We start from the raw sequence: 13,321 nt of genomic DNA on the forward strand, positions 1-13,321 counted from the left end.
TAACATATTTGATAAATGATCATCCTCAGGTTCCTAATTCTAGAAAAATGTATTGCAGGCCTAGAAATAGGCCTCTTGTAGGATCATTTATTAAACTGTGATGTGCCATTATTGCGTGCATTAGGGCCTTATCACACATGATAAGCCCTAACGCACACGATACCGGCCGCATCGCGGCAATAGTATTTAAATCAGGGGAAGGGGAGGAATGTGGGCAGGGTTTGGGTGGGGTTAAGGCCCAGCAGCACTGCGGGCGATAATGTTTTAAAGCTCAACATAGGCTGCATTGCTTTTTCCATTGACTTTAATGGGAAATGAAAAAAAAAAACAAAATGGAGATGCCCTACAAAATGAATAAACAAACCAAAATGATAATTTTGCCTCTGCACATGCCAGTTTCAATCTGACTGATTCGCTTTAGGTCCATTATTTTGCAAAGAGGGAAGCACCATGGGAAATGCCACCACCATTTCCCTTGGTGCTATGGGGGCGATAGTGTGTGGCGCAGCCTTACCACTGCTTACCAAACTGCACTGCCGCGATGTGGCCATCTGCACACTATCACCCCGCCCCTTTTTTTCCCATAGGCCATCATTCCTCTATATTTATAGCAGAATGATGAATCCCGGGATAAGTTAGGTCCCTACTTAGACTCCTCATTTCAATGAAAATTGGCTCCCAACTTAGGATCTAACTTAAATCTCTAAATTTCATAGCTGAATTTCTTGTAATATTAGGGCTCTTTTGGGTGATTATTTTTACTGGATGTGATAAGACAGCCTTATGAGGTAATCGTACTCTACTTGTATATGGTAAGATGGGACTGAGAACTATTGAGAGTGGTGGAAATTGTTAGATTGTTATTTTAATTTCATTTGTAGTGAGATAATATGTAATTTGATGTTACTTTTTTATTTTTAACTCTAATCTGTCTTGAGTTGTAATAATAATAAGGTGAAAAATCATATTTGAATAAATAAATAGCCTAGTAGGATAACATGCCGGAGTAACCAGTTTCCAAAATCTATTTTGTGAGACATTCTAGAATATGTGTGAAAACAAAAATGTGCCATTAAACCTCAATGTTTGTTTAGTGTGGCAGATGAAATTTTGTTCAGTTATATAGATCAAAGTGGTCATTTTAACTTCCCAGACTGTGATTTTCCCATTGAATGAAGGATAGTTGGCTATCCTACTCCCTTGCTAGCAGTGGGAAAAGGTGCAGAGATTTCACAGAGGATAAAGGACCATAGGCTGAGTAAGCAAACTAAAAATGGAATTAAGGAGGAGCAAAAGATATTAATAACTGTTGCTGTGGCTTAAAACACCATTGTGTGCCAATTTTATTTTAAAGGGTGGTATTTTCAACCATGTCATCCACCGTTCATTAAAGTTAAACTAATATCCTGCAATAAAAAGTATACCAACAAATAAAGCAGTCCCTACATACAGCTGCTTAGAAATGACAGATAAATATCCATAAATTAATATGAGCAATGTAGGAATGCAAGTTCACTTTTCATTTTTTTTTTTGATTAGATGTATATATAAGTTAAAAAAAAATCAAAAACAAGGGTTCCAGGAAGAAAAATACATGATATATGCATTGTAATAACAAATTATCAGTAAATACATGCTTAGAAGTGAATTTTCAAAGGAGTTATGTGAGTCAAAGTAGAATGTGTCTGGGCAATTTTCAAAAACCTATTTACACGCAAAAGAATCCATTTATACATGTAAATTCTTTTGAAAATTCAGCCCATTCTGTGTGATTTTCAAAATAAAAGATATTTTATATTTTACATCTACCAAAACTTTAAAGTATAACTACGTTATTAATCACGTTGCTGGGTGAACGCCCAGTTCATAATATACAGCCTGATGTACATTTTACTAATATTCATGGGAAATTTTGACAACAGATTTTGATGCTAGAATGAGGATTCCATATTTTTGTTGCTTAGTGATTTAGATAATGTAAAAATAAGCACGTTAAGTTTGCCTTTAACCAAATCTGAATGCAAAATTTTGAACTTGAAATGTTTAAGCATCATACAAGATGAATTTATAGAAAAAAAAATGATATGAAGCATGTGTGTCCCTATATTTGCAAAACTATGATTCCAACTGCTAGCTTCCAAGGCATATCTTGCTCAAAGAGGAAATGTATGCTTCTGGTGGATCCATTGTGGGATATGCACTGTGCCAAAAGATTCAGATCAGTCCATCAGCATGCTGAATGTATTTATTCATGATTGATGGTTACGTTCTACAGTAAACCTCAAAAAGAGAGGAGGCAGAATGCATTCGATAGAAAATGGAAAATGGCATTGCAAGATTGACTACAATAATCCAAGGTTCAAAGCCAAAAACAACTTCTTCTAGCCCATTGTCATACTGGGGACGACATCCAAAAGCTGGTGGAATCCAAAGCTGTAGATAACAAAAAGAACCAATAGCATGGATCATAAGTAAAAAGAGAACCACAAAACCATCCTCAATAATAAACTTGTGCAAGACAGAAAAGCCAAGTCATACAGCATACCTTCTACAGTTATGAGCTCCAAATTAGCTAACTATACAGGTCAATTTGAAGTCTGTACATGAAACATAAAACACATTAAGGTCCACATTCAAAAGTATTTAGCTGGATAACTCAGAAGTTATCTAAGGGGGTCATTTTCAAAAGCGATCGCACACAAAAAGTCCCTTTTCACGTGCGATCACTAAATGGGGGCGAAGTCGGCCTCGGAAGAGGAGGAGTTGGGGCGGCACCGGGGTCGACTCTGCGGAGACATCGCTGGCAGCGAAAGGTAAGGACCCTTATCACCGTCAGTTTTGCGCTGAATAACTACACCTTTTATGGTGTAGTTATTTGGTGCGAAAACCGGCAGCCAGCGCACCGCAGTGGAGTGATGGCTGCCAGCTTCGCCCCCCCCCCCCCGTTACCACTGGATTTTGTAAGGGCTGCGACCTTAGAAAATCCATTTGGAACTTGTCTGTCTAACTGGGAGATGCATCAAGCTGCAGTAACAGAGTACCATCATGCAATATAAGCAATATTATGCATGGCCTCGCCCATATTGCTTCTCTTATTACAATGAGCTGCTTTGCATGTGATTTGCATGCACAAATAATGCAAGTGCATGCAAAGCAGCTCATTACTAAATAATTTGATGCTAATGTTTTATCACAGCTGACCGAGAAAGTCGTCAGCCTCAATAAAGTAACGCCTTTTCAAAATTTGTTAATGTTCCCAACATTAACACATTTAATTTGCATTACATGCTTGCAATAGTTCATGCACTTTAGTTCAATAGTTTGCACTAGGCTACATTAATGTTAATGTGGATTTATCATGGCCTAACACAAAAACATGAAAATGAGCTATGCAGTATGCCAATGTAATTAAACAGCTGATAAATAATTTGCATTCATCTACTGGCAATGCTAAAACACCACTACACCTTGAGAAGGTGTTGATAAGCTTTAGCATAAGCCTTTTGCAATTAACAAAGTCCCTGATGGGTACTCCAATCAACCCCCACCTACTTAGTGCTGATATCAGTGTTCCTCATTGTCTCAATCTCATTTCTCTGATATCCACAATTAGGTACTCTGATATCCTGATCCCACCCCTCAGCCCTTTGACATTCAGATCAAGGGGCATCCAGTAACCCAGTCTCCTCTCTGCCCATGTCCTCCCATATCGTAAGTGGATAACAAAGGGACTGGGCCTTGATTCATCCCCAGAAACCCTCCTTCCTCCCTCTTCCCTCCCAAGGTCTTCAAAAGTGAAGTTATTCCTTCCTGCCTCATTGCACCCAGGATCCAAAATGGTACCAGATGACTTCACATGCTCCTTTGCCCTGTGCATATGCAGGACAAAGGAATGGATAAGGTCACCCATCTCTGTTTTGGATTTTGGCAGCAGTGGGGTAGGAGGCTTGAATATTCCCCAGTACCTCATTTTCACTTCGAAGACCTTGGAGGGGTAGGCAGGAGGGATATAGGGGGCCTGGAAGCCCCTTGCATTCAGGGTGTGGGGGTCTGGAGGTGGGGATTATCCAGGCATCAGAGGCCTCTCTGATCTTGATATTGAGGGTGGGGATATGATTGGAACATCAGGTACTTTATTGTAAAAACATCTTGTGTTACCTAGCCATTTCCACAGAACCCTCTGTGGGTTTGTATATCAGTCCTCCATTCAGGGTTGTCGAATCATGCAGTCTGCTAGATTTTTATTGACCACCTAGCTTTTTTTCAGACACACATTTTACTAGCGTGACTTCATGAGGTCAATATTCAAAAGCCATTTAGACAGATATCTTAAAGTTATGTATCCAAATGGCAAGGTTTGGGATATTCAGCCCCTTATCCGGCTAGATTTTAGCTGCATAAGTCAGCATTCAGCTAAAATCCAGCTGGATAAAAAGGACATTCTGGGGGCATTCTTGGGCCTTCCAGGGCATAACTTGCTTATCTGGCTAACTTAAACCAATTTTCATTAATAACCAGCTAAGGCCTTGTGTTTCAGCTCTGCAAGGCTCAAGGCTGTAGCTACTCTGGTCTCATCTGTGATGTGAAGTCACAGACAGAGGGACATGAACTCTCTATTAGACAGTCTTGTGATACTGCATATAAAAATTTCTGAAAATTGCTTTTGAGTGCCAAGAATATCAAGTGTAGGGTGAATGATCCCCCAAACATGTGTGAGAGGAAAACGAGTTCCCTAAAAACAGGTACCAGGGAGTCTTGTCTTTTCTTTCTTACTACAGAGCTGATGTGGAAGACAATGATATATATTTTTATTTTTTTTATAAACTACTTCCAGTGACAACGCAGCTGCAATTTTATTTTGCTTATGGCTTTTGATCTTTGCAGGAGTTTGGGGGTAGGAGGGGAGAGATTCTTCTTATGGTGATGATGATGATGATGTTATGTGCTGGGGAATGGGATGAGGTATGTGGAATCACTGCTGCCATGCTCACAACTGTTAAAACTCCAATTCTACTTCTCCTAATTTATCCCCAGGCTTCTCTCAAAAATGTGTTGTTTTTTTTAGCTGTTGCTGCATTTTTCCTCAGAATTTATATTTTTTCTGCTATTTTGTGTAGCTAGTACATTTTAGGTAATATTACTATAAAATGTCAATGCCTGCCTATTACCCATTTACAAGTTGAAAAAAATAGAAACTGGTCTCTCTGGGACTGGAACACTCTCCCCTGAGGCGTGCTGGTGCTGCTGCTGCTGCACCTTGTCTGGGTAATTTAGACCTAGTTTTCTGACTGTGAGCACACATCCCTCTATTTATATTTCAAAATCCAAATAAATGAACAAGCAATTACAAGGCAAAATCATACTGCAGCATCACTAGTAATATATTGCTAGCAAATAGGAAAAATAAGAAAAAAGTATGAAGAGGATAGGAAGAAAAAATAGTACTGACAGCAAGCAATAGTATATACAGTATATAATAGTAACATTATAGTCCTCCCTGTCTTACTTTTGCTGTGTGTGCACAATTTCAAATGTTAACAATCTGGGTCTCCTTTTTGAGATTTTTTATTTATTTATTTTTTTAAAGCATGGCTACCCATTCCATAAAGATATGTAACCTGTTTCTAGCTCATTCTCTGTCTCTAGTGCCTATCAGTGCACAATCATGCAGCGAATCAGCCCAACTTTCCACACTGAAAATGACTCAGAGCAGAAGAGAGTGGGTGGAGTGTGCTTAACACTGCTGAAAGACTGGGATACTGGTAGAATAATCAGAAGAGCTCATTTGTATTGCATTTCAATGTAAACCAAAACCAGAAAAAAAAGCCTGGTGGTGTCTTTATTTTGTAAGGACTATCGTACTAAGCATTCCCGGTCTTAAAACCTTCATTGCTTTATATTTAATCATCAGTCCAAAATTCAAGAATTGCTTTGGCAAATGAACAGGGTCATTCATCAAAATGTGTTAATGCACGTGATAACAGAGCTATCGTGAATGCAAATTTTGGGAAGGGGTGGGAGGAGTTGTGCAATATGACCAAAATGGCATGAGAGAGAGAGAGAGACTGACTATCTATGAAACCTTCATAGTAGTATATCTCTATTGGAGGGCCAGCTAATAGCTCGAGGTGAGGTGTTGGTGGTGGTTTAGGGTTTAGGGTCCAGATTTCATGTAGAGTAAGACATACAAACAGCACTGTACACCTCAGTGAAGATTTGGCCTCATTTGGAGTGAGGAAAGTCTCACAAAGATGAAATTTTGTACTATGTTATCTTGCCCTAGCTTGATGGTACCCTGTTATAGAGTACATCAAGCTAGGGCAAGAGAACATAGTCGAAAGTTTATCTTTATGAGACTTTCCTCACTTCAAATGACGTCAAATCTTTACCGAAGTATACTGTGCTGTTAGTTTGTCTCACTCTGCAAAAAAATCTGGCCCCTAAACCCTAAATTACCACCAACACCTCACCTCGAGCTATTAGCTGGCCCTTCTATAGAGATATAAATGCATGACTACTGTGAAGGCTTTATGGATAGGTTCTCTCTCTCTCAGCACAAAATAAGAAGTATCATAGGGTATAAAACATTTACCATGCAATACTACCTATGCAAAGCACTATATTACCACATGGTGCAGTAACTAACCATACCCCTTTTTCTTATCACGGGCTTTAGGCCTGTGATATCACAGAATTTTGATGAATCTAGGAGAAAATAAGAAGAAACAAACATTTATCTTTTCCTTCCTATTCACATAAGAATTTATCTTTTCCTTCCTATTCACATTCCCAGCAGTCTCTTATATCAAAAAAGGACAAAGATAGTATTTGTTTCTTATTTTATTTGCAAACAAATTCACAAAAAAATTCTTGAATTTTGGACCAATGATTAAATTAAAAGCAATGAAGGTTTTAAGACTGGGAATGCTTAGTATGATGCTCCTTACATATTTTTTCCTAAATATTAATTTTACTTTTTTGTGCATGTTTAGTGATAATTCCTGGGTTACTCTTTTGCATACTATTTGGGTGTCTTTATTTTACCAAGGTTTATAGTGTGAGTATAGTGCTATAGAAGTCTTCTTTTTTATAAAAGAAAGGGGAAATGTATAAAAGTCTTTATTTTTGAAACTTTCTAGGGTTCCCAGTAAAAGATTTATTCATAATCTACCAGTGGGAATATGGATGCACAGAATAGGATCTTCCATTGAAAACAAAGAAGGAGTCATTTCATAACTGGTAAAATCCTGCTTTGTGTGCCAGACTCCAAGCAAAGAATTATAGGCAAGCCCACTGCCTGGAAATCACTTGATAAATGTTAAAAAAAAATGAAAAATAAAACAAAAATAAAATGTTTAAACTTTTTCAAATATTCCTTAGACACATTAATATAACTTTTCTTAGGTTTCCAATAAGAGGTTGCATAGTACTTTTGTTAAGCTACTGATAAAGTCACCTAATGAAATATCTTACCGATATATTGCATAGGAACAAGAATGCTGCAATATTCTTTAGAATCTGTCTCCTCTTAGTAAGTTTTGAGTTTGTGGCATGGATTGAGAAGTGAAGAACTGGGAGTCCAATACAATTATTTCCCTGATTTCTCTTACTCTCTTCACCACAGCCTTCAGTGACGGAAATGCTTCCATTGGACAGATTAGGCAACTGTTTGTTGAAAATTGTGGTTGTTTCACTGTAAACAACTTCATATGAAGGTGCAAGTGACAGAGTGCTCTCGCTGGCTACAGTGATTATTCTTTCAATAGTTCTAAAGTCATCATTTGTATTATCATCTTTGTGATGTAAACATTCTATAATGAATAAATTCTGAATGTATTTCTCAATGATAACTAGTATAGAATACGGTAGATTATACCATGTGTAGTTTGGATGTGTATCTGCGCAGATAATGGCCAAGATCGATCCCCAAGAAATAAGCCAGGATCCACATGCAGAACCAACTAATAAGTCTGCATCTAATTTTCTGGCAGGACGTTTTGAGTCATCCAGTGATCTGTCTTCAGTTCTATATATTAACAAGCCAACAATTCCAGCAGTGCACATGAGCGTGAGAACTGTGATCGCATATAAGTAAAAGAGAGTAAGTGCTGATTCACTCTTGGTTTTTGAACGTCCAATTTGAATGAGGTACACAACAAGAATTGCAATTGTGATGGTCAGTACAAACAGTCCCAGAACTGTGCCAATTGCTATACCATGAAACTTAAAATGCATCTTTTGTTGCTGCTGCTGTTGGACTGTACGCCCAATATTCTTCCATAAGACATAGAGCATTGTAGATGCTAAAATATGATATTCTATGGTGAATGGATAGAGGTAGTATATGCCTTGTGAAAATATGAAGCAGACATTTGTTGAACAATTGCATTCAGGTGTATGGTGGTCTAAAAACAAAAACAAAAAATACATTGTAAGTATCCTTTGTGAAAATATAAAGTGACATTCTTAAAAGTGAAAACAATGTACCATATACAGGTCTATACTCAATATTCAAAACAAACGAGGACTACCAAATTTCTCACTAAATTTTTCAAAATGTCTCCATAACTCTGGGAATTAGTATCAGAATGTTTTGTTCTCAATCATTTAGGCTTTTGCCCTTACAGGGCTGCAACCATACTCATGGCAAAAACAGCACTTAGTTGTTAACCTCATTTACCAATTCCCATTGAACCAAAATTTTTATTTGTTGTTATTTTAAATATTGTTTTAATACTACACATTAGTTTACTAAATCACTTAGGGATAGATCTTAAAAAAATACGTGTTCGAGTACTTTTGTTCGTGCACCAGGCGCGAACAAAAGTACGCTGGATTTTATAAGATACGCGCGTAGCCGCGCGTATCTTATAAAGTCCGGGGTCGGCGCGTGCAAAGGGGTGAACATTTGTGCAACCTGCGCACGCCGAGCCCAGCGCGCGCTGCCTGTTCCCTCCGCCCTCCCCCGGCCCTATCTAACCCCCCCCTACCTTTGCACGCGCTGGCCGGCAGCCCCGCTCAGTGTTCCGGTCCCGGGGGCTGGTCCGGAGGCCTCGACCATGCCCCTGGGCCGACACCACGCCCCCGGGCCTGCCCCAAAACGCCGCGACACGCCCCCGAAATGCCGCATCGTTTCGGGAATGCCCGGACACGCCCCCTCCCCGCCCCTTTTCCAAAGCCCCGGGACTTACGCACGTCCCGGGGCTTTAGGCGCGCCGGTGCGTGAGGGCCCTGCGCGCGTAAATCTGGAAGGTCTTCCATATACAGGTCTAACATTTTCTTCAAGAAGAAAAAAAATGTGAAATGCTAATAGAAATCAGAAAGATAAATGCATATGGTAACATAATAATAATGGGAGATTTCAATCACTCCAGTATTGGGAGTCTCTCATCAGAACTGTAGAGAGGTTGAAATTCTACATGCCATAAATAACTGCTTCATAGATGAGCTGGTGCTAGAACTGACAAGAGAGGGAGCTACTTTAGCTCTAGTTCTCAGTGGAACATAGGATTTGATACAAGGAGTTACTGTGGTGGGGCCTCTTAGGAATAGCGATCTAGTGCAATCAATTTGATATAATCACTGAATGGAGGACATTACATAAAACAACTACAATAGAATATATGTTTACAGAGGAAGACTATTTATTTTGATTTATTAATTTGTTTTATATTCTGCCTTTTAAGCACTTCTAAATGAATTACATCAGGTACTGTCGGTATTACCCTGCCCCTTTATAACAGAATGAGGAGATTAGTTAACAAAAACTAAAAGGAACAGTTACCATAGTTAGTATTTCTCATGAGGCATGGATATTGTTTAACAGTATTACCTTGGAAGTCCAGATAAAATGTATTCCACACATAAAAATTGGTAAAGGGAAGACCAAATGATTCTATTGGATGGCTACCTAGTTCAGAGGTGTCGGGGGGAGGTACCAGTAGGGAATAATGGGGAGAGGAGTTCATCCCTCACCCTTTTGGATCACCATCATCCCTGTCAGCAGATGTGTCTCCCTCCCACCCACCCTATCTTGTGTATGTGTGTTATTGTTAGCACTAGATATTCAGTGTTAGAATAGTTCATTAGATTTTGCTGTTCACGGTTCCATAACCTTTTCGAGCTCAACTGTGAGAAACAAGGAGTCACCTGCATCTCATGCATTAGGGCCCTGCTCCCTGTCTAGATAACAGTAGAAAGCTCTTATCCCCCTCCTCCCTAAATACCTGTAGCCTCCAGTGGGTATCATTGCCAAGCTCTTGTAAACAAACTATACTGTCCGATATGAAAATGTTCAACCAGAGTCCAACTGTAACACGAGGAAGGCTCCGTCACTGTAGTAAGTTAACACAAGACATCAGTCCATCTTCCTATTCAAGAAACATCACTCATTTGTTCTTCTGTTTCTTTCAGCCTGGCATGAAATAAAGCTTGAGCCTTTGGTGCCAAATCAAAAAGGTGGACTTTGTTCGCATAGGTCACTTTGAGCCACGCTGGGTACTAGAGCGTGAACCAGATCTAGTGTTGCATTAACTTTGAGAACAGTGGCGTGAAAATCCTCCGTCGGGCTGAGACCGCTGCTGAATAATCAGGGAAAAACATGGGTCTAAAAACATGGGTCTAATGAGCAGTGCTACCTAAACAAGCGCAGTAATTCTTCTTTGTGAGAAAAGTTCAAACTTTTTGCCAGGACCAACCAAGGCTTGCTTTGCTGTGTGGGCCAATTCCCCACCCAATGCTCCCTCTCAATCCGTAGGCCTGACAGTGTGACAGGGGAATTTAAGATGTGTAGCAGCCACGCCTCCAGAAAGGTCCGCAGATCCAGATCCAATATAGCCTCAGGGAGCCCTATGATCCGGAGATTACTCCAGCGAGAGTGGTTTTTTAGATCTTCTAACTTAGTCTCATGCTTTACCAGCTTGGCTTAGGCCGCCCGCAAGTTATGTTCGAGGGCCTGCAACTGATCTTCCACCACCTCAACATGCGTTTCCGTCTCAGTCAGGCATCAGGTATGGTCCATAAGTAGGGATTAAATTTCATCAAAACGGGAGTGCAGCTTACTCAGTTTATCATCCATAGCAACTAGGATCACTGCAGCGAGATTATTTGCCTCCCCCAACACCTCCTGCAACACCGCTGGGGAACTTGGCGGACCCATACCAATCTTCTGCTTCTCTCTGCAAATTGTTTTTGCTGCCAGTTACCACCTCACCCCAGACCACGAGGGGGGTATGATGATATTCTACACAAAGGCAATTGCCACGCAGTGAACAGAGGTCTCTTAATTGTCCCAAGGAGGGTGATGGTCACCAATATAGGAAGTGGGGCCCAGGAGCAACTCAGAACACGTCTGACTGCTCTCAATGCATCATGTGACCCTCCAAAGTACTTCTTTAATGTAATTCTTAATTCTTAATTCTAAGATTAGCCTTCATTTTTACTAATTAACCATATCAAACCAGAACCCAGGATAAAAAAAAACTACTGAGAAACTAAAATATGGTTTCATTGTTCTCACTAGGCTTTTGGGGGTGATTTTCAAAACCATCATCCCTCAAACCACTCCAAATACTGCAGAATTCAGCTGCCAAAATCCTTACAGGAAAAAAAAGAAACGAACACATAACACCCATTTTATCCTCTCTTCACTGGCTACCTATTTCTGCACAAATTACCTACAAATCAATGACCATCATTCATAAAATCCTAAATGATGATCTTCATGGACTAAAAGGCTTAAACATAACCCCCCAAAACCCACAAAGAAACCTACGCTCTAACAACGCAGGATTCTTAAACATCCCCACCTTAAGAGATGCTCATCTTTCAACTACATGAGAAAGAGCATTTTCCATTGCCTCCCCCCAAAATTTGGAACACCCTACCCAAAGAAATTAGGACCCAGCACATCCTGAAAACATTTAAAAAAGATCTAAAAACATTTTTATTCCGCAAACTCTATTCTAACTATCTGACACCTGATCATCCCAGCCCTCAACAGAACTCGCAAGCATAATCCTCCTCTTCATGCTCTCCTGATGTACCCTCCTTTTTCACCCCTCCCTGCTCTCTCACTTGAATCATTTAGTTCACTGAAAATGTTCTCCTCACTATTCTGTTATTCAACTACTAAGAAAAAATGTTTACTGTTCACAATACTCTACTGTTCCCAATTACCATGTTAACTCCATTTGATTGTATGCTAATTGCATATTCTGTATGATAATTGCATATTTTGTAAACCGTTATGATGGCTCTACCGAATAATGGTATATAAAACTCTACAAATAAAATAAATAAATAAATGTATGTGCATAAAGCATGGATTTATATATGTAAATGGCTAGTTGTAAAATTGCCCAAGGTATGTCTGCTTATAAGTATGTATGTAACCCTATTTCACACATATTTTTATGTGCACAAAAAATAGGCATTCTGAGGGGGGAGGAAGTTGAAACAAAATTGGGGTTTGCACACATACTTTTCATCTTAAAAGTATATGCGTAAATTAACATGCACAAGTTATACATGCAAAAAACAGTGTGACTTTGTGTAGGTGAGTTTGTGCATCATATTTTGGATTATCAAAGTGAATTTATGTGCATAAATCCACTTTGAAAACTGGCATAATTTATGGATTTTTTTAAATGCATAATGGGGTAGATTTTAAAAGCCCTGCACGCTGGCGCGCCTATTTTGCATAGGCTGCCTGCACGCACAAAGCCCTGGGACACACGTAATTCCCAGGGCTTTGCTTGGGGGGCATGTCGGGGGGCATGGTGGGGCAGTGTGGCGTTCAGGGGCGTGTCCGGGGGAGTGGCGGCAGGCCGGGGCAGAGGCATGACGGCGGTCCGGGGTCGGGGCCAAGTGCTCCAGCACAGCGACCTGAGCCGGGGCAGGAGCCGGCGACGCATGCAAGTTACGCCTGCCAGAGGCAGGCGTAACTCAATGAAATAAGGTAGGGGAGGGGGATTTAGTTAGGGCTGGGGGGTGGGTTAGATAGGGGAAGGGAGGGAAAGGTGGAGGGGGATAAAAAAAAAAAAAGTTCCCTCCGAGGCTGCTCCAATTTCGGAGCGGCCTCAGAGGGAATAGAGGCAGGCTGCGCGGCTCGGCACGCAGGCTGCCGATTTTGCGCAGCCTTGTGCGCACCGACCCCAGATTTTAAAAGATACGCGCGTATCTTTTAGAATCCGGCGTACTTTTGTTTGGCCAGTCGCGTGTACTTTTTTAAAATCTGCCCCAATGTGTGTAGATTAGTATTAAATTATCTTCCCTATGAACAATTTCATATTTTGATTAGGCTATTTAAATTTTCTTAAGG

The 13,321-nt window shown here is 40.2% G+C and overlaps 1 protein-coding gene across 2 annotated transcripts in view; it reads right to left on the minus strand.

The window, feature by feature from the left end:
• Positions 1–282: 282 nt before the first annotated feature.
• LOC115085200 (proton channel OTOP1-like) overlaps positions 283–13,321 on the minus strand; it is a 203,016-nt gene continuing 189,977 nt past the window's right edge. For both annotated transcript variants that reach the window (XM_029590931.1, XM_029590942.1), the window contains 2 exons: positions 7,474–8,405; positions 283–2,433 (listed from right to left, as the gene is read on the minus strand). In XM_029590931.1, the coding sequence (XP_029446791.1) occupies positions 2,263–2,433; positions 7,474–8,405 (1,103 nt within the window). In that variant the 3' untranslated portion in view covers positions 283–2,262. The remainder of the gene's footprint in view (positions 2,434–7,473; positions 8,406–13,321) is intronic.

The sequence above is a fragment of the Rhinatrema bivittatum genome, chromosome 1 (genome assembly GCF_901001135.1).
Source record: "Rhinatrema bivittatum chromosome 1, aRhiBiv1.1, whole genome shotgun sequence".
In the NCBI taxonomy this organism is placed as follows: domain Eukaryota; kingdom Metazoa; phylum Chordata; class Amphibia; order Gymnophiona; family Rhinatrematidae; genus Rhinatrema; species Rhinatrema bivittatum.